The sequence below is a fragment of the Heterodontus francisci genome, chromosome 16 (genome assembly GCF_036365525.1).
Source record: "Heterodontus francisci isolate sHetFra1 chromosome 16, sHetFra1.hap1, whole genome shotgun sequence".
NCBI classification, from domain to species: domain Eukaryota; kingdom Metazoa; phylum Chordata; class Chondrichthyes; order Heterodontiformes; family Heterodontidae; genus Heterodontus; species Heterodontus francisci.
The window spans coordinates 96,944,997-96,969,671 of record NC_090386.1 but is presented as its reverse complement, the minus strand read 5'-3'; the positions used below and the strand labels follow the sequence as shown (position 1 = coordinate 96,969,671).

The following is a 24,675-nucleotide window of genomic DNA, read 5'->3' as shown; positions in this document are numbered from 1 at the left end:
CACAACCACTCAGAGAGAAGGAGACAGACAGAGAGGAGAGAGGGGAGGACTGAGAGAGTTTAGAAATAAACAGAGTGTGTAGGCCAATTTTAAAATACTACAAAACCACAATTTTTGGTTAGCAACATGTATCAGACTGAGGAGAGATTGTGTGTCCTAGTATTGCATGTAGTGTTGTTGTTTGGATCCGAGATTCCAATGTGGATTTATTACCTGAGTTTCAGGTTTACAAATGACAGCATTTGATTGACAAAAAAAAAAGTGAATTCACCTTTGACTGGCCAAGTGTGTCTGCATTGGAAAAAACCTCTGTATTTTCAAACAATAGCACTGACCCAATCACGCTGGTCAATGGTGTCTCAGATTTTGAAATGACAGTTGGAGCAAGTTCCAGTTGATGGAGGGAATGCGTTGCAGCTGAACTGTGGGAGAGAAAGTTATTCTGTGTTCAGGGCAGTGAGTCAATCTACTTAAAAAGAACTCGTTTTTCTCTTCATCTTAAATCTAAGTTCACATGCGCATCTTCTGTGGAAGGCCATCAGATAACCCTGGCTGTACGGCAGAGCTAGATTTGAACCTTATAGATTGCCCTGTACATTCATAGCACACCAGATTGCTACACCGTGCCACCATGTACCTGAAGAGTGCCCATCCTCATTGGTGTTGCTTTGCTTCTGGATGCAGGAAGTGACAGCATGCTCGCCAGTTGGTTTAAAGGTCTCTTTGGCTCGTTCCATGGCCAGACGGTCAATTCCCAATGAATCAAATACTGGAAATATCCTGCGATTTGATCAAGGGATTTCAGCTTTCCAATAAATCTGATTCTGATTTAAAACACATTCCTTCAACTGTTGAGTTTCCTTTTACTGAAACTTGATGTGCTAAATGATTGGTTTGTGTATTATTTTCTATACTTTATAAAGGCACAGTAGATTCCTGTAATCGGATATCTGGTGTAGAGGTAGTGCCTAGAGGTCACTGAAGCTCTGGTCACCCAACAAAGGTCAAGTTGGGTTGACTAGCCTTGACCCTCACTGAAACTTGGACTTTCACTAGGGGTCATGGTGGCCTAGTTATCCAGGGAAAGTGAAAATGAAAGTCAAGGATCCCTGTTCCTCCCAGGAGCTCTCTCACACTGAGTCAACTGGAGAATGGGCCTGACCGCTAGAGGGACTGAGAGGCGGATTGGACAGTGCATTGGAACTAGGCAAGAGTAATAATGGATAGGGGAGAGAATGCTGAGGGAAAATACATAAACTATACAGAAACATTTCCATTAAATTCTAAACAATGGAAACAGTGTGAGTCTGCCTTTAGTGTCAGTCAGTGTCACACATGCAGCATTGAGAGGGATGACTACTCATTTTGGAAGTTAATTTTAGAATCAAGTGTTTACACCAGTGATTGAATTTGTTACTGTATTATCTTTGAGAAAAGTTCCCCTTTAAGATATGGTAATTTCTTTGCATGAACTTTGAACTGTTTGAATATTCTTGCCTTGGCTTGCCTTTGCTAAGAGTCTCCTATGGTGCCTGCCCTTCTGTTCCCCTTCACCCACTGTCCACCGCACCTCCAGCCTGACCACCCCCCCCCCACCGCCGCCAAATGCCTTTCCCTGGCTCTGTGATTTGCCTGTGTGCATGCTCACTGGCTCTCGCTGTGTGGAGAGACCAGCATGTTGTGTTTCTATGGAGAGCCGTTCTGGTAACTGCTGTCGCAGACGATGCCTGTTGGAATACAAGGCCTGTTTTTGCACTTCAGAAGGTTCCATGGTCTTGTCTTTCTGTCCACCTTTTGTGCGAAATTTGGTCCCGATATTTATTCCCAGGATGGAACCATGCATTCCTACAAACCTCTGTAACAAATGAACAATAGATTTTGGTGCTGATATCTCTCTTACTTTCCTTCCGGAGGCTTGAGGCACACATTATAACAGTAGTGTCTGCTTGGCTGGATTTGGAGTAGGGTTCTTGGTTCTGGTGATAAACTAATATATATATATATATATGTCAAATAATCCTCAGGGCATTGGAGTTCCTGAACTCCTGGACAGGGGTGGACTGCTGAGAATCAAAGTGGAGTTGTCTAGAGGGTAGCAGACTATGGTTAAATAAAGATGTGAGGATGAATGTATCTTTTGGAGTTTTGTTTAATAATCTTCAGCAGCAGTGAGCTTAAATGAGAGGTGGAGTCCATGATAGAGAGTGTATATCGGGTGTGGGAGGTGATTAAACGGGTGGGTAGAGTCAGTGATAATGTAGTTTATATATTATATATATAGTCTAGGTTTAATGTGTGGAATGGCCTCTTCTCTGCAATGTTTCTTTGTGTTACGGACTGAGATGTTCCATGATGCCATCATGCTCTAGATAATTGAGAATAGCTGAGTAACAGGAGCCAATCCATTTCCTAGGAATCAAGCCATTTCTTGTTAAGGGAAGCAAAGTTAAATATCCCCCTCCCCACGCAGGGGCTCTTTCTTAAACCAACCCGGACACTCTGAGTCCAGGTCTTAGACACTGCAAGTGTGCAGTATAAAACTACCCTCAAACTCATCAAGGATTTGTTTTCATCTCAAGGAGCCCCTGAGGGTACAGATTAGGACACATGATGTAAACAGTGCCCTCTGTATTGGGGAACAGTCCGTTTGGAGATTCGTTGGAGTTTCAAGGTTGATATGTAAAACTTCCTGTCTCTTTAAGAAGCAGAGTTCTTTATTTGGTGCAGTGTTAGAATTATGATTAATTCTACGAGTAAAAGCTACAAATTTAATTTTTTATATATCTGGTGATGTTGCCCAGAGCATTTTGGAGAACTCATGTAACCTATCATTATAGAGAATGTGGGGAGCTGTGTTCATTCCCGATCCCTGGATGAATATTCCAATATTCCTCTTCACTTTAGGTTTTTTGCCATGAGCTGTTCTGTGTTTTTCTGTTTATCTTCTCTAATCTTTATTTTTTCTTCTGTTCTTTCTCTTTGTTCCTCTGCTTCTCCCTCTGTCCCATTTCTCTCTCTCCTCCTATTTCTCGCTCTGTCCACTTCTGTCTCTATCTCTCTCTGTTCTGACTGCCTCTGATTCTTTTCAGCTTCTCTCTCTTTTCTCTAGCTCTCTCTTTCTGCCCTCTTTACTTCCCCTTCTGTCCTCTCTATTTCTCTCTCTGCTTCTCTCAATCACCGCTCTGCTTTTCTCTCTCTGACCTCTATGCTTCTTTCTCTCTTACATCTTCTGCCTCTATCTTTTTTGCTATTTTGGGTGTCGAGGACCTTGCTGGGAGTGGAGGGGGCCTCCCCGGTGGGGTACAGGGCAGGGTAAACACTTGTTACTTTTATATCAGGCTGCCGGGAAGCAGAGGGTGGCTGTTCCCCATCTCGTGGCCCAGCGCGCCAACTCTTTGCGAAAATTGCACCACTTGTGCTGAGGACAGCTTGACTCTTTCTACCCTGTGTGGTGTCATTTACCTGCCATCTGATAGTCAGCAAGGAATGTCCGCTGAGGGGGTGACCTCAGAGTGGGGAGGTAGAGTCAGTGATAGACGAGGTGGGTGATAGTCGGGGCAAGGCAGGGTTGGGGGTCAGGAGTCAGGACTGTGATTATAGGGCTTGGTGGGGGTGGGGTCCATTTTCTATTGAGGGTCAAAAGAATCAATAAGCCAGATTTCAGTGTCAGGATGGTGACTGTAAGTGAGTGATGGCGGGGGGAAGGGAGAGCTATCAGTTTGGCTAGGGGGCCGGTTTCAGTGTGGGGAGTAAACTGAAGTGTCTTTCTCTGGTTGACGCTGGATGAAGGTGTTGAGATGACTGGATAACACAGAGTTTCAGATATCCAAGGGGAGAGTATTCTGCCTTTCGTGGAGCCTTGGAGTGAGTCAGAGCTACCAGTAATCCTAGGACTAGGGCAGCCGTTCCCGGTTATCCTGATGTCTGTGTCTGGGGGTGGATGGGGGAGGGGGGGTGCAGGGGGTGGTTGGGGGGAGGGGCGTTGTGCATGATGTGTGTTAATAAACAGCTTGTGTGTTTATGCAGCAGCAAGGTCAGCTTGAGAGAAAGATTCTCCAGTCCCAAGGGCTCCAGCGCCAAAGGAAAAGGTTCACCACAGAGCAGCATGCGCCGATCTCCCAGTGCAGACAACAGCATTGAGGACAGTCCGGACAAGGTGCAAAAGAGCTGGAGCTTTACCGATAGAACACGCTTCAGGCATGCCTTCCGTCTGAAGGGAGCAGGTTCACGGCAGAACTCTGAGGGTGCGTGCAAGCGCTGACCATCACATCAATCCTGGTTTCTTTCATTGATTTGCCAAGCAGCATCAGTTCAGGTGTCAACCATGACTTGGTGGGTAGCACGCTCATTTCCAGGTCAGATGATTTTGGGTTCATAGTCTCAATCCAGAGACGTCAGCATAAAATCCAGGCTGACACTCCCAATGCAGTACTGAGGGAGTGCTGCACTGTCGGAGGGTCAGTACTGAGGGAGTGCTGCATTGTTAGAGGGTCTGTAATAAGGTATCACTGCACTGTTGGAGGGTCAGTACTGTGGGAGTGCTGCACCGTCGGAGGGTTAGTACTGTGGGAGTGCTGCACTGTTGGGGGGTCAGTACTGAGGGAGTGCTGCACTGTCAGAAGTGTCATCTTTCGGATGAGATATTGAACTGAGATTCCAACTGTCTGCTGAGGTGAATGTAGAAGATCCCATGGCACTATTTTGAAGAAGAGCAGGGGAGTTCACCCTGATATTCTGGCCAAGTTTGTGAGGGATTTTGATAGAGTAAATAGGAACTGTTCCAGTGGCAGGAGGGTCGGTAACCAGAGGACACAGATTTGAGATAATTGACAAAACAAACAGTGGGAAGATGCAAAGGATTTTTTTTAATGCAGCGGGTTGATGTCACACGGATTGCACTGTCTGAAAAGGTGGTGGAAGCAGATTCAATCATAAGGGAATGGGATAAATATTTGAAAGGGAAAATGATGGCAAGACTATGCAGAAAGAGCATGATGAGAGTGGGTCTTATTGGATTGTGTGAGAAAGTGGTTGCTGTATAAGATCAGCCATGATTTTGTTGAGTGCCAGAACAGACTCGAATGTAGTTTCTGACTCCGAGAGGAGATTGCTGCTGTCTGATGAGAGGTAGAGTAATTAGTATGCATCAGGATAATCAATGAACAGAGGCCTGACTCTGGAAGAAAACATCTTTTGGATTGAGACCTGCAGCTGTGCAGATTTCCAGTGTGCTTTCCCTCTGTTTCAGACCACACCAGTCTGCCTGAAGAGGATATCCCAGACAACAGGAGCTATCAATGTGAGTTCATCACGGACGCTTTAACCCCAGGACTGAAAGTTTCGATCAGAGCCATGTGGTAAGGCTTGACTGGAAACTCCACCATGTTTCAGGCCCTTTGAGAGCTGTGTTCTGGGCCTTGAGGCCAGTCAGCAAGGCCTGTTCTAGAAAGCCTGTGGAGGTTGATTGGGGATAGGACCAGACCCCCTTGAGTTTAGGCCCTTGTAAGCTTGTGCATGAGGAATAATCACTATAGTGAGATACTGTGGGGCAAGCAGAGGCACATCTGGGGTGAGGGGGCTGGTTTTTGGTGCCCAAGAGGCTGGCGAGGTGGTAGATGGGGCATTTGTAACTCGTCAGCTGGCGTGAGGCCCAGGCTATTTCTGAGGCCTGGTCCTCACTTACATTTCCAGGCATACTGCAGTTGCTAAATAGGCAGCACCTTGCAGTGGAATCCCTGCGTGTCTGCCAGTCGGAGCTTGGGAGTGTGTGGGGAGCATTGTCCTGTAGAGTGTGTTTGCAGTGGGCCAGTATTCCCTATGCTTTCTTTTTATTCATTTGTGGGATGTGGGCATCTCTGACTAGGCCAGCATTCGTTGCCCATCCCTAATTGCCCTTGAACTGATTGGCTTGCTAGGCCATTTCAGAGGGCATTTTAAGTGTCAACCACATTGCTGTGAGTCTGCAGTCACATGTAGGCCAGACCAGGTAAGGACAGCAGATTTCCTTCCCTGAAGGATATTAGTGAACCAGATGGGTTTTTACAACAATCGACAATGGTTTCATGGTCACCAATAGACTAGATTTTTTAATTCCAGATTTCTTAATTGAATTCATATTTCACCATCTGCTGTGGTGGGATTTGAACCCATCTTCCCAGAGCGTTAGCCTGGACTCTGGATTACCAGTCCAGTGACAATGCCACTACGTCACTGCCTCCCCGTAATGCTGGGACTATAGGAGCCCCACTATTTACCAGATTTCTGAGTGGCAACAAGTCGTCCCTTTAAGCGACGCTCAACAGCTACTTTGAATAAGCTCCTTCGCTCGCTCTTCGCCCATTCTTCACCCCCAAAATTGCGATCAAGGCCCTATGTGACATCACGGGATCTGACTTCAGATCACGTGACCTGCCGCCTGAAGCAGGCGGAGGCTCCGCTTATCAGTTTTGTGACCCCTTCCCCAAGATGGTGCCAGCCAGTGTGCCAACATGACCATGGTGATGAGAGACCCTCCACCTTTTTCAAGCCACCAGCTCCCCATTCACACTGGGTGGGATGAGTTAAACATTGGTCTGATTGTCTTCGAGAGAGGAGGAAGGGAAATTTTGAGTCAATTTTGTTTGGAGTGGTAACATATGACCTCAGCGTTGCTCAGATTGGGGGAAAATTGGGGGAAACCAGGGGTCCTGGTGTTGATTATTGTCCAGTGACCCAGTGCAGGAAGGCAAGTGGTGGGTAAATGACGGAATTGTGCCCATAGTCAAATAGCCCTCCCCATCACCTGCTGCCGAGACTCGCAGGGAGGCTCCAGAGTGGCCTTAACCCCAGAAAGGTTCAGCGCTTTCAAGGAAAGAGAGGGGGAACAACCCATTAGGTGCAGACTGCCTGTCTATCTTTTCTGTCCTGTTTTTTTTCTCTGCCACCTCTAACTGTCTGTAAACTTTCTTCGTAGCATTATGCGATTTCTCGTTTCCAAGCGAAAGTTCAAGGAGAGTTTGCGGCCGTACGATGTTATGGATGTGATCGAACAGTATTCCGCAGGACACTTGGACATGCTATCCAGAATAAAAAACCTACAGTCCAGGCAAGGGCCCACTCTTACATTGAACTCTCTGCACTCCCTACCCCTGCCTCCTCCATCCCCTCATGTGCCCTCAACCAGCTCCTTCCTCCTCAGTACTTGTGAAACACAATGACCTACCCAACCCAACACAACACACTCATCACATTTCACATTAGGCAGATTTGTGTCCAAATAGTACTTAGTGGAATATATGAAGAGTTGATCTAATTTCTTTCAGGACATAACATTTTGGGGATACAGTATATGAGACTTGAGCACAAAATCCAGGCTGATGCTCCCAGTGCAGTATGGGGGTGGAGTACTGTGTTGTCAGAAGTGCGTCTTTCAGACGAGATGTTAAACCAAGGCACCTTCTGCCCTCTCAGGTGGAGGCAAAAGGCCCCAGGGCCACTAGTCAAAGAGGAGCAGGGGAGTTCTCCCCAGTGTCCTGGCCAATATTTACTCCCAAACCAGCATAATTAAAAAGCAGATTTTCTGGTCATTATCACATTGCTATTTCTGGGAGATTACTGTGTGCATATTGGCTTCTCTGTTTCCTACATTACAACAGTGACTTCACTTAAAAAGTACTCATTGGTTGTAAGATGTTTTGGATCGTCCTGAGGTCATGAAAGGTGCTATATAAATACAAGTCTTCTCTTAACTTGAGACATGATGTGTGGTGAGTGTCACAGGCTTAGGAGGTACAGGTGTCTTTGGGCCAATGGTCCCCAAAGCTCTCCACCACTGGGGTTTTTCCTCACCTGATGTCTGGGTCTGTTGGAGACTCATTGATAGAGATTGATCACTGTGATCAGTCAATAACTCCATTATCATTGGATCATGTGACTACCAGGATGGTAGAAGGAGAACTAGATGGAACTTGATCTTTTATTGTCTTGTGATTCCCATGTTGTTATCATTGTTGCTCAGGGTGGGTGAGATCATACACTGTTTTATGGCTGAATCATTATACCACACAATGCACTATTAGCACCACCACTGGTGGGACATTGAAATTACAATGTGACTCGTTTACATAGACAAATTCCAGTATCATTTTGGACATAGGAATTCAAAATGGTAGTGTATACTGAGTTAAGATTTTTAATATACCTTTAGTAAGAAATAATGTTGTCCCTCCCACTCAATAATTGGCACCAGTAGAACCTAAAGAAGGAAATTCTGAAGGGAAAACTTCAAATTACACTCTAACTCCCCACGATGAGTTAGACACTTTACATCCTGTAATTTATTAGTATTTATTATATAAAGTGTTAATCTGTTGTTTAATGAACTGCCCAAACATGTAAAAACAGCAAAAGCACCTGAAAACTTTCTAATGCACATTTATTAGAAACTTTGAACAATGATTATTTACTTTTAGAATTGTTTAGTTCCAATGGAAATATGTTTATTATAACATTTATGCCAAAACATACTGATTGAAAATAATTATTTTTCCATCCTATAATAAGTGGCAGGGTTGGTGGGAGGGGGGTAGAAGGGGTGGTTTTGAGGTATTTTGGGGGCTATATTGAAGTTGGGTGTTGTTAAACAGTTTATAGCCAATGGAAACCCATCTCTAAAATTAGTCAGTAGTTTGAAGTTATTTTCAAGGTCAGACAGGAGCTAGAAGATAAAATCGCTATGGAAAATAATTCTCCAAAAGAGAAATAGAGGAACAATACAAAGGAAATGGGAAAGCAGAAAGAAATGGAAAGGGCAAACAGGACTGTTTAAACTTTTAAGACTAATTTAGATGGGTTTAATTAAATTGGCATTAGGTGTTTAGTTCGGGTTAATACGCGGATGGTAGGAACAGGAGGAAACCATTCAGCCCCTCGAACCTGTTCTGCCATTCATGGTTAATCTGTGACATAACTCCAGATACCCACCTTAGCCAATATTCCTTTTGGTTAACAAAGAGCTATCAATCTCAGAGTTAAAATTAACAATTGATCTGGCATCGATTGCCATTTGCAGAAGAGATTTCCAAACTTCTCCCACCCTTTGTGTGTAGAAGTGTTTCCTAATTTCACTCCTGAAAAATCTGACTCTAATTTTTAGACTCTGCCCCCTAGTCCCAGATTCCCAAACCAGTGGAAATAGTTTCTCTCTATCAATCCCATCCATTCCCCTTAATCTCAAAAACTTCAATCAAATTACCCCGTAACCTTCTAAATTCGAGGGAAAAAAACCCTAGTTTGTGTAATCTCTCCTCGTAATTTAACCCTTGGAGTCCAGGTGTCATTCTGTTAAATCTGCACTGCACTCCTTCCATGGCCAATATATCTTTCCAGTAATAAATCAATCCCTGGATCTTGAATAGATTTATGATGGTAATATTAGTGTTTCAGTATCACAGTCCATGAGCTCGAAAGCAAACACAACTGCAGTATTAATGAGCCTGCAATCTGAGGATTAATAAACATTTCATCATTCGACATATTTATTTCATTTTTACATCAAAAATCCTTTGACAAATATAATTTGCACTGTCTGTGGGAGGAGGAAAGGACCACATGAGTTGGGCAAGGAGTGACCGGTGCACAGACGAGATGGCTGTACCCAATAGCGCCATTTCCTGGCAAGACTGCGGTACTACAACAGTCAAAACACCACCCCACCCCCACTCACCAGATCAAAGAGAATTGTTAAACCTCTCCAGCCCCCTAAACCTTATAAGGAAATGTGCATTGAATTGACAGCACGAAAACAGGCCATTCGGCCTAACCAGCCAATGCTGGTATTTATGCTCCTGTGCCTCCTCCCAGTCTTTTTCATCTCACCCCATCAACATATCCTTCTACTCCTTTCTCCCTCATGCCTTTATCCAGCTTCCCCTAAAATGCATCAATACTATTCTCCTCAACCACTCCCTGTGGTGGCGAGTTCCACATTCTCACCACTCTCTCGGTAAAGAAGTTTCTCCTGAATTCCCAATTGGGTTTATTACAGAACATAGAACAGTACAGGCCCTGCGGCCCACGATGTTGTGCCGAACCTTTAACCTACTCTAGGATCAAACTACCTACATACCCTTCATACTACTATCATCCATGTACCTATCCAAGAGTCGCTTAAATGTCCCTAATGTATCTGCTTCTACGACCACCGCTGGCAGTGCATTCCACGCACCCACCACTCTCTGTGTAAAGAACCTACCTCTGACATCTCCCCAAAACCTTCCTCCAATCACCTTAAAATTATGCCCCTGGTGATAGCCCTTTCCACCCTGGGAAAAAGTCTCTGACTATCCACTCTATCTATGCCTCTCATCATCTTGTACCCCTCTATCAAGTCACCTCTCATCCTTCTTTGCTCCAATGAGAAAAGCCCTAGCTCCCTCAATCTTTCTTTATAAGACATGCCCTCCAGTCCAGGCAGTATCCTAGTGAATCTCCTCTGCGCCCTCTCTAAAGCTTCCACATCCTTCCTATAATGAGGCGACCAGAACTGAACACAATATTCCAAGTGTGGTCGAACCAGGGCCTTATAGAGCTGCAGCATAACCTCGCGGCTCTTAAACTCAATCCCCCTGTTAATGAAAGCCAACACACCATACGCCTTCTTAACAACCCTATCAACTTGGGTGGTCAACTTTGAGCGATCTATGGACATGGACCCCAAAATCCCTCTGTTCCTCCACACTACCAAGAATCCTGTCTTTAAGCCTGTATTCTGCATTCAAATTCATCCTTCCAAAATGAATCACTTCACACTTTTCCAGGTTGAACTCCATCTGCCACTTCTCAGCCCAGCTCTGCATCCTGTCAATGTCCCGTTGCAACCTACAACAGCCTTCCACACTATCCACAACTCCAGCAACCCTTGTGTCATCGGCAAACTTACTAACCCAGCCTTCCACTTCCTCATCCAAGTCATTTATAAAAATCACAAAGAGCAGAGGTCCCAAAACAGATCCCTGCGGAACACCACTGGTCACCGAGCTCCAGGCTGAATACTTTCCATCTACTACCACCCTCTGTCTTCTATGGGCCAGCCAATTCTGTATCCAGACAGCCAAATTTCCCTGTATCCCATGCTCCTTACTTTCTGAATGAGCCTACCATGGGGAACCTTATCAAACGCCTTGCTAAAACCCATATACACCACTTCCACTGCTCTTCCTTCATCAACGTGTTTTATCACATCTTCAGAGAATTCAATAAGGCTTGTGAGGCATGACCTGCCCCTCACAAAGCCATGCTGACTGTCTCTAATAAAACTATGCTTTTCCAAATAATCATAAATCCTGTCTCTCAGAATCCTCTCCAATAATTTGCCCACTACCGACGTAAGACTGACTGGTCTATAATTCCCAGGGTTATCCCTATTCCCTTACTTGAACAAGGGAATAACATTTGCCACCCTCCATCATCCAGTACTACTCCAGTGGACAGTGAGGATGCAAAGATCATCGCCAAAGGTGCGGCAATCGCTTCCCTCGCTTCCTGTAATATCCTTGGGTATATCCCGTCTGGCCCCGGGGACTTATCTGTCCTCATATCATTCAGTATTTCCAGCACATCCTCCTTCTTAACCTCAACCTGTTCGAGCATATCAGCCTGTTTCACGCTGTCCTCACAAACGTCCAGGTCCCTCTCACTAGTGAATACTGAAGCAAAGTATTCATTTAGCACCTCCCCTACCTCCTTCGACTCCAGGCACAAGTTCCCTCCACTATCCCTGATCGGCCCTATTCTCACTCTGGCCATCCTCTTGTTCCTCACATAAGTGTAGAACGCCTTGGGATTTTCCTTAATCCTACCCGCCAAGATTTTTTCATGTCCCCTTCTAGCTCTCCTCAGTCCTTTCTTCAGTTCCTTCCTGGCTACCTTGTAACCCTCTAGAGCCCTGTCTGATCCTTGCTTCCTCAACCTTAAGTAAGCTTCCTTCTTCCTCTTGACTAGCTGTTCCACATCTCTTGTCATCCAAGGTTCCTTCACCCTACCATCTCTTCCTTGCCTCATCGGGACAAACCTATCCAGCAGTCGCAGCAAGTGCTCCCTAAACAACCTCCACATTTCTATCGTGCATTTCCCTGAGAACATCTGTTCCCAATTTATGCTCCCCAGTTCCTGCCTAATAGCATTGTAATTTCCCCTCCCCAATTAAATATTTTCCCATCCCGTCTGCTCCTGTCCCTCTCCATGACTATAGTAAAGGTCAGGGAGTTGTGATCACTATCACCGAAATGCTCTCCCACCGAGAGATCTGCCACCTGGCCTGGTTCGTTGCCAAGCACCAAATCCAACATAGCCTCCCCTCTAGTCGGCCTATTTACATATTGAGTCAGGAAACCTCCTGGACACACCTGACAAAAACTGTTCCATCCAAACTATTTGCACTAAGGAGGTTCCAATCAATATTAGGGAAGTTGAAGTCACCCATGACAACAACCCTGTTACTTCTGCACCTTTCCAAAATCTGCCTCCCAAACTGTTCCTCCGTGTCTCTGTTGCTATTGGGGGGTCTATAGAAAACTCCCAATAAAGTGACTGCTCCTTTCCTGTTTCTGACTTCCACCCATAATGACTCAGTAGACAAACCCTCCTCGACGACCTCCCTTTCTGCAGCTGTGATACTATCCCTGATTAGCAATGTCACTCCCCCACCTCTTTTACCTCCCTCCCTATTCCTTTTGAAACATCTAAACCCCGGAACATCCAACATCCATTCCTGCCCCTGTGATATCCAAGTCTCCGTAATGGCCACAACATCGTAGCTCCAAGTACTGATCCATGCTCTAAGTTCATCACCCTTATTTCTGACACTTCTTGCGTTAAAATAGACACACTTCAACCCATCATACTGGCTGCAACTTTGTCGTGTCAATTGTCTAACCTTCCTCACAGACTCTCTGCACTCAGTATCTGCCTGTTCAACAGCTACCCCATCCACTGATCCATAGCTCTGGTTCCCATCCCCCTGCCAAACTAGTTTAAACCCTCCCGAAGAGCTCTAGCAAACCTCCCGCCCAGGATATTGGTGCCCCTCCAGTTCAGATGCAACCCGTCCTTCTTGTGTAGGTCCCACCTTCCCCAGAAGGTATCCCAATGATCCACATATCTGAAGCCCTCCCTCCTACACCAGCTCTGTAGCCACGTGTTCAGCTGCACTCGCTCTCTCTTTCTAGCCTCACTAGCACGTGGCACCGGTATCAATCCTGAGATTACTACTCTGCTCGTCCTGCCTTTTAGCTTCCAACCTAACTCCCTATATCCGCTTTTCAGGTCCTCATCCCTTTTCCTAGCTATGTCATTGGTACCGATGTGTACCACGACCTCTGGCTGCTCCCCCTTAAGAATCCCGTAGACTCAATCCGAGACATCCCTGACCCTGGCACCCGGGAGGCAACATACCATCCGGGAGTCACTATCTTATATTGATGGCCACTATTTCTGGTCTCCCCCACAAGTGGAAACATCTTTTCTACGTCTACCATATCAAAACCTTTCATAAATTTAATGACCTCGATTCGGCCACGCCTCAGCCTTCTCTATTTTCGAGATAAGAATCCAAGCCTGTTCAATATTTCCTGATCGGTATAACCTCTCAGTTCTGGGATCATCCTTGTAAATCTTTTCTGCACCTTCTCCGGTGCCTCTTTATCATTTTTGTAATATGGATACCAGAACTGAACACAGTACTCCAAGTGTGGTCTATCCAAGATACATTTTCGGATTTATCTTTTGCTGCTTAAAATTAAAAGGGGATGAAAATTTGGGTCTGTTTTCTGGTCATTAAAGGCCTCAGTTAGAATTTGGATTATTCATTGATGCGCTTTTTTAATCAAACTTGGGATGTGGACATTGCTGGCATTTTCCCACCCGCATTGTCTCGGCAGTTTGCTACAACTGAGTGTCTTGCTCGGCCGCTTCTGAGGGCAGTGATGAATCACCCACCTTTAGTGTGGGACTGGAGTCACATGTATGCCCAGATTGGGTCAGGATGGTAGAGTCCCTTTGCTAAAGGACATTAATGAACTAGTTGGATTTTTATTTAAAAACAGTCACATTAACTTTTACTGATACCAGTTTTTTTACTTAAATTCTTCAGTTATGAGAAAGAGTAATTGATTAATATGCAGGAGTACTTTTTCCTCAAGGGTTTTTTTATTTGGTGTTTATCGAGGTGAGGGATGCCAGTGCTGTGAATGGAACTCATCCAATATCAGGCATTTATTGTTTGCATAAACTTCCCCAACTCCATCCCCTACAGCCCCGTCCCCCGTCGCCCCAGGTAGCCAGATCAGGTTAGGCTGAAAGGACCCTTCCCCATGTGCACCCACTTCCCCCCCTCCCCCATATTCCTGCCAACACTCACTGTTCTAGATGGTGAATGGTTACTTGGATAAGGAGAGGAGAAGGGCTTAATATTGGTAACACAAAGCAATATTGGAAGTTCAACAAGGTTCCACAGGGCAGACTGTCAACAAACATGAGAGAGCAAGGAATTGGAGGAAACCTATTGGCTTGGATAGCGAGTTGGTTATGGGGCAGGAGACAGTGAGCAGGGTTACGGGTATGTACTCAAATTGGCAGGATGTGACTAGGGGTGACCCCAGGGATCTGTACTGGGGACAAAGTTTTTCACTTTATTTATAAATGACCTGGATGAACCACGAGAGAAATGTGTAGCCAATTTTGCTGACAACACATAACTTAGACAGTAAATAGCACAGATTTATTTATTCATGGGATGTGGCCGTTGGTGGCTAGGCCACCATTTGTTGCCCATCCCTAATTGCCCTTGAGAAGGTGGTGGTGAGCTGCCTTCTTGAACCGCTGCAGTCCATGCGAGGTAGGTACATCCACAGTGCTGTTAGGAAGGGAGTTCCAGGATTTTGACCCAGTGACAGAAGAAGGAACGGCGATATAGTTCCAAGTCAGGATGGTGTATGACTTGGAGAGGAACTTGCAGGTGGTGATGTTCCCATGCATTTTCTGCCTTTGTCCTTCTAGTTGGTAGAGGTCGCGGGTTTGGAAGGTGCTGTCTAAGGAGCTTTGGTGCATTGCTGCAGTGCATCTTGTAGATGGTACACACTGCTGCCACTGTGCGTCAGTGGTGGAGGGAGTGAATGTTTGTGGATGGGGTGCCAATCAAGTGGGCTGCTTTGTCCTGGACGGTGTCAAGCTTCTTGAGTGTTGTTGGAGCTGTACCCATCCAGGCAAGTGGAGAGTATTCCATCACACTCCTGACTTGTGCTTTGTAGATGGTGGATGGGCAATGGGGAGACTGGAGATGAGTTACTCGCTGCAGGATTCCTAGCCTCTGACCTGCTCTTGTAGCCACGGTATTTATATGGCTACTCCAGTTCAATTTCTGGTCAATGGTAGCCCCCAGGATGTTGATAGTGGGGGTTTCAGCGATGGTAATGTCGTTGAATGTCAAGGGGAGATGGTTAGATTCTCTCTTGTTGGAGATGGTCATTGCCTGGCACTTGTGTGGCGCGAATGTTACTTGCCACTTATCAGTCCAAGCCTGGATATCTTGCTGCATTTCTACACGGACTGCTTCAGTATCTGAGGAGTCACGAATGGTGCTGAACATTGTGCAATCATCAGCGAACATCCCCACTTCTGACCTAATGATTGAAGGAAGGTCATTGATGAAGCAACTGAAGATGGTTGAGCCTAGGACACTACCCTGAGGAACTCCTGCAGTGATGTCCTGGAGCTCAGAAGACTGACCTCCAACAACCACAACCATCTTCCTTTGTGCTAGGTATTACTCCAAACCAGCAGAGAGTTTTCCCCCTGATTCCCATTGACCTCAGTTTTGCTCGGGCTCCTTGATGCCATACTCGGTCAAATGCTGCCTTGATGTCAAGGGCAGTCACTCTCACCTCACCTCTGGAGTTCAGCTCTTTTGTCCATGTTTGAACCAAGGCTGTAATGAGGTCAGGAGCTGAGTGACCCTGGCGGAACCCAAACTGAGCGTCACTGAGCAGGTTATTGCTAAGCAAGCGCTGCTTGACGGCACTATTGATGACACCTTCCATCACTTTACTGATGATTGAGAGTAGACTGATGGGGCGGTAATTGGCCGGGTTGGACTTGTCCTGCTTTTTGTGTACAGGACATACCTGGGCAATTTTACACATTGCCGGGTAGATGTCAGTGTTGTAGCTGTACTGGAACAGCTTGGCTAGGGGCATGGCAAGTTCTGGAGCACAGGACTTCAGTACTATTGCCGGAATATTGTGAGGGCCCATAGCCATTGCAGTATCCAGTGCCTTCAGTCGTTTCTTGATATCACGCGGAGTGAATCGAATTGGCTGAAGTCTGGCATCTGTGATGCTGGGGACTTCAGGAAGAGGCCGAGATGGATCATCAACTTGGCACTTCTGACTCAAGATTGTTGAAATGCTTCTGCCTTACCTTTCGCACTGATGTGCTGGGCTCCCCCATCATTGAGGATGGGGATATTTGTGGAGCCACCTCCTCCAGTTGGTTGTTTAATTGTCCACCACCATTCACGGCTGGATTTGGCAGGACTACAGAGCTTAGATCTTATCCGTTGGTTATGGGATCGCTCAGCTCTGTCTGTTGCATGCTGCTTACGCAGTTTGGCACACAAGTAGTCCTCAGTGTCGCTTCATCAGGTTGACAGCTCATTTAGTGGTATGTCTGGTGCTGCTCCTGGCATGCTCTCCTGCACTCTTTATTGAACCAGGGTTGGTCTCCTGGCTTGATTAATGGTAGAGTGGGGGACATACCGGGCCATGAGGTCACAGATTCTGGTTGAGTACCGTTCTGCTGCTGCTGATGGCCCACAGTGCCTCATGGATGCCCAGTTTTGCATTGCTAGATCTGTTCGAAATCTATCCCTTTTAGCACAGTGATAGTGCCACACTACAAGATGGACGGTATCCTCAATGTGAAGACGGGACTTCGTCTCCACATGGACTGTGCGGTGGTCATTCCTACCAATACTGTCATGAACAGATGCATCTGTGGCAGGCAGATTGGTGAGGATGAGGTCAAGTATGTTTTTCCCGCTTGTTGGTTCCCTCACCACCTGCTGCAGACCCAGTCTAGCAGCTATGTCCTTTAGGACTCAGCCAGCTCGGTCAGTAGTGGTGCTGCTGAGCCACTCTTAGTGATGGACATTAAAGTCCCCCACCCAGAGTACACTCTGCACCCTTGCCACCCTCAGTGCTTCCTCCAAGTGCTGTTCAACATGGAGGAGTACTGACTCATCAGCTGAGGGAGGGCGGTAGGCGGTAATCAGCAGGAGGTTTTTTTGCCCATGTTTGACCTGATGCCATGAGACTTCATGGGGTCCGGAGTTGATGTTGAGGACTCCCAAGGCAACTCGCTTCCTACTGCATACCACTGTGCCACCACCTCTGCTGGGTCTGTCCTGCCAGTGAGACAGGACATACCCAGGGATAGTGATATGATAGTGATAGTGATAGTAAATAGCGCAAATGGGAGCAAAAAGCCACAAAGGGCCATTGATAGATTAATTGAGTGGGCAGGACTGTGGCAATTAGAATTCAATGTGGGAAAGTATATGCTCATCCACGTTGGATCTAAGAAAGATCAAATGTCTATTTTCTAAACGGCAAAAAGCTAGAAACTGTGAAGGAGCAGAGAGATGTAGGGGGATAGCTACACATGTTGCTGCATGTTTCTACATCTCCTGACTTCGTTTTCTCCTTGACACAAACGGGAAGCTGATTTTAAAGCTGGATTAGTGTTATGAATGTACGTAACTGGGAATATTCTGACTGGCGAATGCTAAATAGCAGGCAGAAGTGATGGGCAGTGCAGGCACTCGCCTTGTAACGTTGCAGCTAAGAGAGTCTTACAGCTGACTTACACTCACACCATCTCAAGGGTTAGCTAGTGAGAGCATCACATGCCGAGAAGGGCAGCGTTGGACGTTGGAACTCCCAACAACACATTTGAGTAGAGTCCTTTCATCACCTTTGCTCAAATGCAATCGTCATAATAGAATGTTTCATCGTTTCACAAAGATTGAAAAGAAAATGCTTGATCATTTGTAAAAAGATTAAAAGGAATTTTTCACATTTGGATTCTTGTGAAAATTTGACAGAGTGAGTTGGATATCTACTGCATTCTCTAGTGCCTACTGATCAATGCTAGAGTGCTCAGGCTTGCTATTTCTGCCTCTGTGCCAGGGCTGAGAGTTCCAGACACAGAGTCTGACGCTTACTGATTAATTAGAGGAAATGATACTCTAATCTCTAAAAGGCTGCAAAGGAGATCTCACATTAAAGTTGCTGAGTTGTAGCAGGGTGATCAGTTCCAGGAAAAATAGAAGGTAATCAGGCAGAGTCAACATGGTTTTGTGAAAGGGAAATCATGTTTAACCAATTAATTGGAGTTCTTTGAGGAAGTTACATGTGCTGTGGATAAAGGGGAACCAGTGGATGTACTGCACTTAGATTTCCAGAAGGCATTTGATAAGGTGCCACATCAAAGGTTACTGCAGAAAATAAAAGCTCATGGTGTAGGGAGTAACATATTGGCATGGATAGAAGATTGGCTAGCTAACAGGAAACAGAGAGTAGGCATAAATGGGTCATTTTCTGGTTGGAAAGATGTAACAAGTGGTGTGCCACAGGGATCTGTGCTGGGACCTCAACATTTTACAATTTATGTAAATGACTTAGAAGAAGGGACCGAAGGTATGGTTGCTAAATTTGCTGATGACACAAAGACAGGTAGGAAAGTAACTTGTGAAGCGGACATAAGGAGGCTACAAAGGGATAGAGATAGGTTAAGTGAGAGGGAAAAGACCTGGCAAATGGAGCATAATGTGGGAAAGTGTGAAATTGTCCACCTTGGCAGGAAGAATAAAAAAGAAGCAAATTATCTAAATAGTGAGAGATTTCAGAGCTCTGAGATGCAGAGGGATCTGGGTGTCCTAGTGCATGAATCACAAAAGGTTAGTATGCAGATACAGCACGTAATTAGGAAAGCTAATAGAATGTTATATTTTATTGCGAGGGGAATTGAATTCAAAAGTAGGGAGGTTATGCTTCAGCTATGCAGGGCATTGGTGAGATCACATCTGGAGTACTGTGTACAGTACTGGTATCCTTATTTAAGGAAGGATGTAAATGCGTTGGAGGCAGTACGGAGAAGGTTTACTAGACTAATACCTGGAATGGGTGGGCTGTCTTATGAGGAAAGATTGGACAGGCTAGGCTTGTATCCGCTGGAATTTAAAACAGTAAGAGGCGACTTGATTGAAACATATAAGATCCTGAGGGGTCTTGACAGGGTGGATATGGAAAGGATGTTTCCCCTTGTGGGAGATTCTAGAACTGGGGCTCACTGTTTAAAAATAAGGGGTCGTCCATTTAAGACAGAGATGAGGAGAAATGTTTTCTCTAAGAGGGTCTTGAGTCTTTGGAATTCTCTTCCTCAAAAGGTTGTGGAAGCAGAATCTTTGAATATTTTTAAGGCAGAGGTAGATAGATTCTTGATAAGTAAGGGGGTGGAAGGTTATCGGGGGCAGGTGGAAATGTGGAGTAATCAGTTCAGCTATGAACTTATTGAATGGTGGAGCAGGCTCGAAGGGCCGAGTGGCCTACTCCTGCTCCTAATTCGTATGTTCGTATGTTCCCAACGTCATATTGCAATGGTCTTGCTCTTTATCCCTAAGCTGAAAGGTCATTACATCAGAACCTTTCCCATGACCTTTACCCTTGGTTTACACTAACCACCATTCCCCAGATTTGGTATCAGCAGGTGAATGTTGCATATTGGGTCTCAGGACATAATCAAATGGTGTCTGGTTGCATAACAGTATAGTCATCGAACAGAGAGCTGTAACTATTAACTCAGAAGCAAACAAGGCTATCTTACATGATAGCAGTTGATAACAGATTTGGGGTTACCTTGTTGACAGTCTCCAGATGCTGACTGTTTCAACAAGTTAATGGAGAGGTCACAGAATGGAGCCCAGATCATCAAATGGAATCTTTTATTCTGACCTTTTCTCACTGGCCTTCTGAACACTGCCCGGGTCGTTTGGTTGATATTCTTACTGTGATGATGCGATTTCCTTCTGTCTCCTCATGTTGCTTCATTATGCATTTTGCTGGTGTTCTCTTTTATTTCACTCTGCCAGGATAGATATGATTGTGGGCCCCCCACCCCCTTCAACTCCCCGGCATAAGAAGTTAAAAGGAATCCTCACCACTTCCAAAGATTCAGTCCAATACTCTCCTAGGTTAGGACTCATCAAGAGAATGCTTATTTCTTCTCACTCAAGAGTTATTATTTAAACAGCAAACCCCCTTCTACAGGTGCAGATGAAAAAAAAATTTTTTTAAATCTATTCAAGATTTCTTCAAACAATTTGTTTCAAGTTAAATTTAAAATACACTCAGCACTGGCTTAGTGTTCTGATCCAAAGTTCTCAGGTGAGAGGGTAAGTGATTGGTTAGGTGATCGATGAAGGGGTTTAGCTGAAAAGCTTTTTGATTTCCTTTTAATGATTGGGAATGTTTGTAATTCTGATGGCAGGAAGTGAGCAAGAAGCAAAATCTTTTGCGCTTTGGGTTTGAAGTTGCTGCTCATCATTTGCATGAAAGCATGAAACAAAATGAAGCATGAATATATTATGAGGCAAGGGCACTGTGAGGTGTGAAAGGCACTCTTCCACCCAAGGAGACCCAAACGATGTTGTCACACTGCCGCTTGGGTTGGGCAAATGGTGGACAATCAAATTTAACATTGGTCAAAGACCCAACAAAAGTTTTGGACAAAGAAAGCAATAAAAAGTTCCCTGATGCAAGAGAAGCAATGATTGGACTGTCTACCCAATCATTGGGGCACCACGAACTGCATGGGCCTGTACCTGGAGAGCAGCTCCTGGATTGGAAATGTTTATAATCAGTTTGACAAGGTGGTTCAGAGTTCTGATGAAAGGTCACTGACCTGAAATGTTAACTCTGCTTCTCTCTCCACAGATGCTGCCGGATCTGCTGAGTATTTCCAACACTTTCTGTTTTTATTTTTGGTTCAGTGGACAACTTTGTTTCTGGTGAATTTTAAAATTCTTGTCCTTGATTTCAAATCCATCCATGCCACCCCTCTCCCTATCTCTGTAATCTCCTTTAGCTCTACAATCCTTTGAGATCTCTGCACTCCGCCAATTCTGGCCTCTTGCACATCTTCCACTTCCTTTGCTGCAACATTGGCGGCTGTACCTTTAACCCCCATCCCCCAGGCCCTAAGCTCGGGAATTCCCCCTCTCCACCTCTCTCTGCTTCTTTAAGATGCTGCTTAAAATCTACCTCTTTGACCAAGCTTATGCTCACCTGCAATAATATCCTTATCTTTGGCTCAGTGTCTCATTTTGCCTGATAACCCTCTTGTGAAGAACTTTGGAATGTTTTACTAAATTAAAGGTGCTATGTAAATGCAAGTTGTTGTTTCTTGCCCCAGCACTGGTGACCAATGTGAGGTACCTTTTCACAGCAGTAAAATATCCCAAAGTGCTTCACAGAAGCAACATCAGACAAAATATGACATGAAGACAGAAAAAAGAGATATTTGGAAGGTGACCAAAAGAGGTAAATTTTAAGGAGTGATTTAAAGGAAGAGAGAGACTGAGAGGTTTAGGGAGGGAATTCTAGAGCTTAGAATCTAGGAAGCTAAAGGCATAACTGCCAATTGTGGAGCAAAGGAAATCGGGGATGCTCAAAAGGCCGGCATTGGTGGAACGTACAGATCTCAGAGGGTTGTGGGGCTGGAGGAGATTACAGAGAGAGAGGAGAGCGAGGCCAAGGAGTGATTTTTTTTTTCTTCTCTCCAACTCAGGCCAACTGTGGAACCCATTTGTTGGTCCGACTAAGATCATCCAACATCACAGACCAATGATCTGTTGAGGGAGCTTCCTAGTCTTACTGGCAGCATAGCACAGTGATAGTCTTCTACCTCCCATTGAGAACCCACTGCCCAGTTTTTGAATGAATATTTTGTCTGGACTCCCATTGTTCTCTCACCTAGCACTTCCATTGCTGTGCTTCGTGTTTCTTCATTTAGTGAAGGGAGTGTGGGCCAGAGAAAAGGTTTCAACCTGGTTGCCACAGTTCTCCAACCTGCACTCACTTTGAGTAACCTTCATTGGGGAAAGCAGGACTGAGGATTTACCCAGCATTCTGAACAGCAGGTTCCTTGTCCACAACTGTTCTTACAGCCAGAGGAACATGCTCAGCAGGGCTCGTTTATTTCCCATTTCACCCTAAGCCAACCCTGTGCCAGAGTCTTGCTGTGCAGCAGAAAGGGGGCATTACGTCACACACCACTCCCATCTCTGGGGACCTGGGTTCAAATCCAGCCCAACTCGTAAGATGAAGGTCTGAGGCTCGGCTTCAATGTGAAATAAGCTTCTCTACAGATTGGGAATACGTTAACATAGTCGTTATGTTATGGACTAGTAATCCAGAGACTTGCACTAGTGATCTCAAAGCAAGTGTTTAAATACCTCCATGGAAGGCAGAACTTTAAATTCCATTAATTAAATAAATCTGGAATAAAAAGCTAGTCTCAGTAATAGTAAAAATGAAACTACCAGATTGTTGTAAAAATCCATCTGGTTCACTAATGTCCTTTTGGGGAAGGACATCTGCCGTCCTTACCTGGCCTGGCCTGTATATGACTCCAGACCTACAGCAATGTGGTTAAATTCCTAACTGCCCTCTGAAATGGCCTAGCAAGTCACTCAACTGTATTCAAGCAGGTGGCTCACGGCCACCTTACCAAGGGCAATTAGGGATGGGCAATGAACGCTGGCTTTATCAGTCATGTCCACATGCTGTGAATGAATAAAAAAAAATCTGAACCCAGTTCCTGATCAACTCAACTCACTGCAGGCCACAAGGGCAGCTGGTTCGCGAAATGGAAAATATTAGTAGGGTCATGCTTCTGAGGTTTGTGCTGAGGCACATCACTGGGCAAGAGTAGAGGAAACCCTAACCTGCCCTGGGAATGCCCGATGCTGACACTGGGTTCCCAAATTGGAACGTGTTGCCTTGAAAAAACACTCACCAACAGGACATTGCAACATAAATATTTGACTGATGTCCAAGCTGCTCTCCATTTGCTCCTCCAATTAGGGATTGCGGCTGTTGTATATACCAATTAATATTACCAAACACTGCCATCCCTGATTGGATGTGTTATGATTATTTTGGATGGAAAACTTTGGCTGGATCCAGATACAAATGATTCAAAGTATGACTGCTGGATTTCCAATGGGTGTCTCTGGATATGAAAAGTCTCATTTCCCTCTCTCAGAGATCATCCTTTGCTCGTTTATGGATATCCATTTTGAATCCGTTGCAAAGATGTCCAGATGCCAAGGTAGATTATAACACCCATTGGGTCATTGAGTGCCAGCCTTTGTCCAGCTTCAGGACATCACCTCCCTTTGACAGACACAATTGCCCTGTCATAAGCTGCTGTCCCTCATTATTACCTACATCCTCAGCCTTTCATTGCTTTATATCTGTGTGCTTTTTTCTTTCCTGTGTCTGATGTGAGTCATGTGCATGTAGCTGATACTCTGCTATAACTGCATATGAAGCATCTCTCAGTGATATCTGTCTAATAACTGTTGAGTTATATTTTTTAGGAACTTACTCCACTGTTTCCTCCCCACCCCCCTCCCCTAACAAAAAAGAAAAATTCTGACCTATCCCTTCCCGAGAAAGAATCTTTTTGTTTGCCTTGAGAGAAATCTTTCCCTTTGAAGAGTTCTGATTATCTTTAACCAGTTGCCTTGCATTTTTTGACTTGCTGACACAAATCCCTTTACTAACTATTGGGCCAGACTTTGTATGTCAAGGGCAGAGTTCCATTGTAATCTATTACCTGAGGTGTCTGTGTGCCTCCCATGGTAGAGTCGACCAAATCGTTGGCCGAGGCCCCCAGTTGCAGGAGAAGGATCGTTCCAAGATCCCGGCAGAGCCTGAGGTTCCCGAAGATCCGAGTATGATGGGACGGCTCGGAAAAATGGAAAGACAGGTAAAGATCAGCATCTTCGTGTTAAATACTCTCCAGATAACGAGATTTTCACCAACAAGTTAAAGAGTTGGGGCCTGAAGTTCTGTTCCATAAAAGGGACCACAATATGGTCACATAAAATTACATGGAATTTGCAGCACAGAAACAGGCCTTATAGCCCATATAGTCTGTACTGTTTGGTTTGTATTATGTTGAAATCCCGATCGATCCTGGGAGGGTCAAGGAATGATTATCTGCCTGCCTCCTCCATGTCAAGGTTGGTGTGTAGAGGAGTGGGGAGGTTTCCCAGGTCTCTCAGGAGGACATAAAATATTCCATGGCACTATTTGAAGAAGAACAGTGGTGTTTTTGCTGCTATCCTATCCTGTATTCCCAGAGTATCTGAGCAATTTAGTGTCAGCTGTAGCTCAGTGAATCTAATGTTCTTCAGGGAATCACTAATGTCCTCTAGGGAAGGAAATCTGCTGTCCTTACCTGGTCTGGCCTACATGTGACTCCAGACCCACAGCAATGTGGTTGACTCTTACATGCTCTCGGAAATGGCCTAGCAAGCCACTCAGTTGTACCTAACCGCTATGAAGTCAATAA

At 45.2% G+C, this 24,675-nt stretch overlaps 1 protein-coding gene across 1 annotated transcript in view; it reads left to right on the top strand.

Moving 5' to 3' along the window:
• The window catches only part of LOC137378389 (potassium voltage-gated channel subfamily KQT member 2), a 165,875-nt gene that overhangs the window by 135,991 nt on the left and 5,209 nt on the right, over nt 1-24,675 (top strand). Inside the window, exons 11-14 of the mRNA XM_068048673.1 lie at nt 4,027-4,244; nt 5,249-5,357; nt 6,953-7,084; nt 23,964-24,087. Coding sequence (XP_067904774.1) covers nt 4,027-4,244; nt 5,249-5,357; nt 6,953-7,084; nt 23,964-24,087 — 583 coding nt within the window. The remainder of the gene's footprint in view (nt 1-4,026; nt 4,245-5,248; nt 5,358-6,952; nt 7,085-23,963; nt 24,088-24,675) is intronic.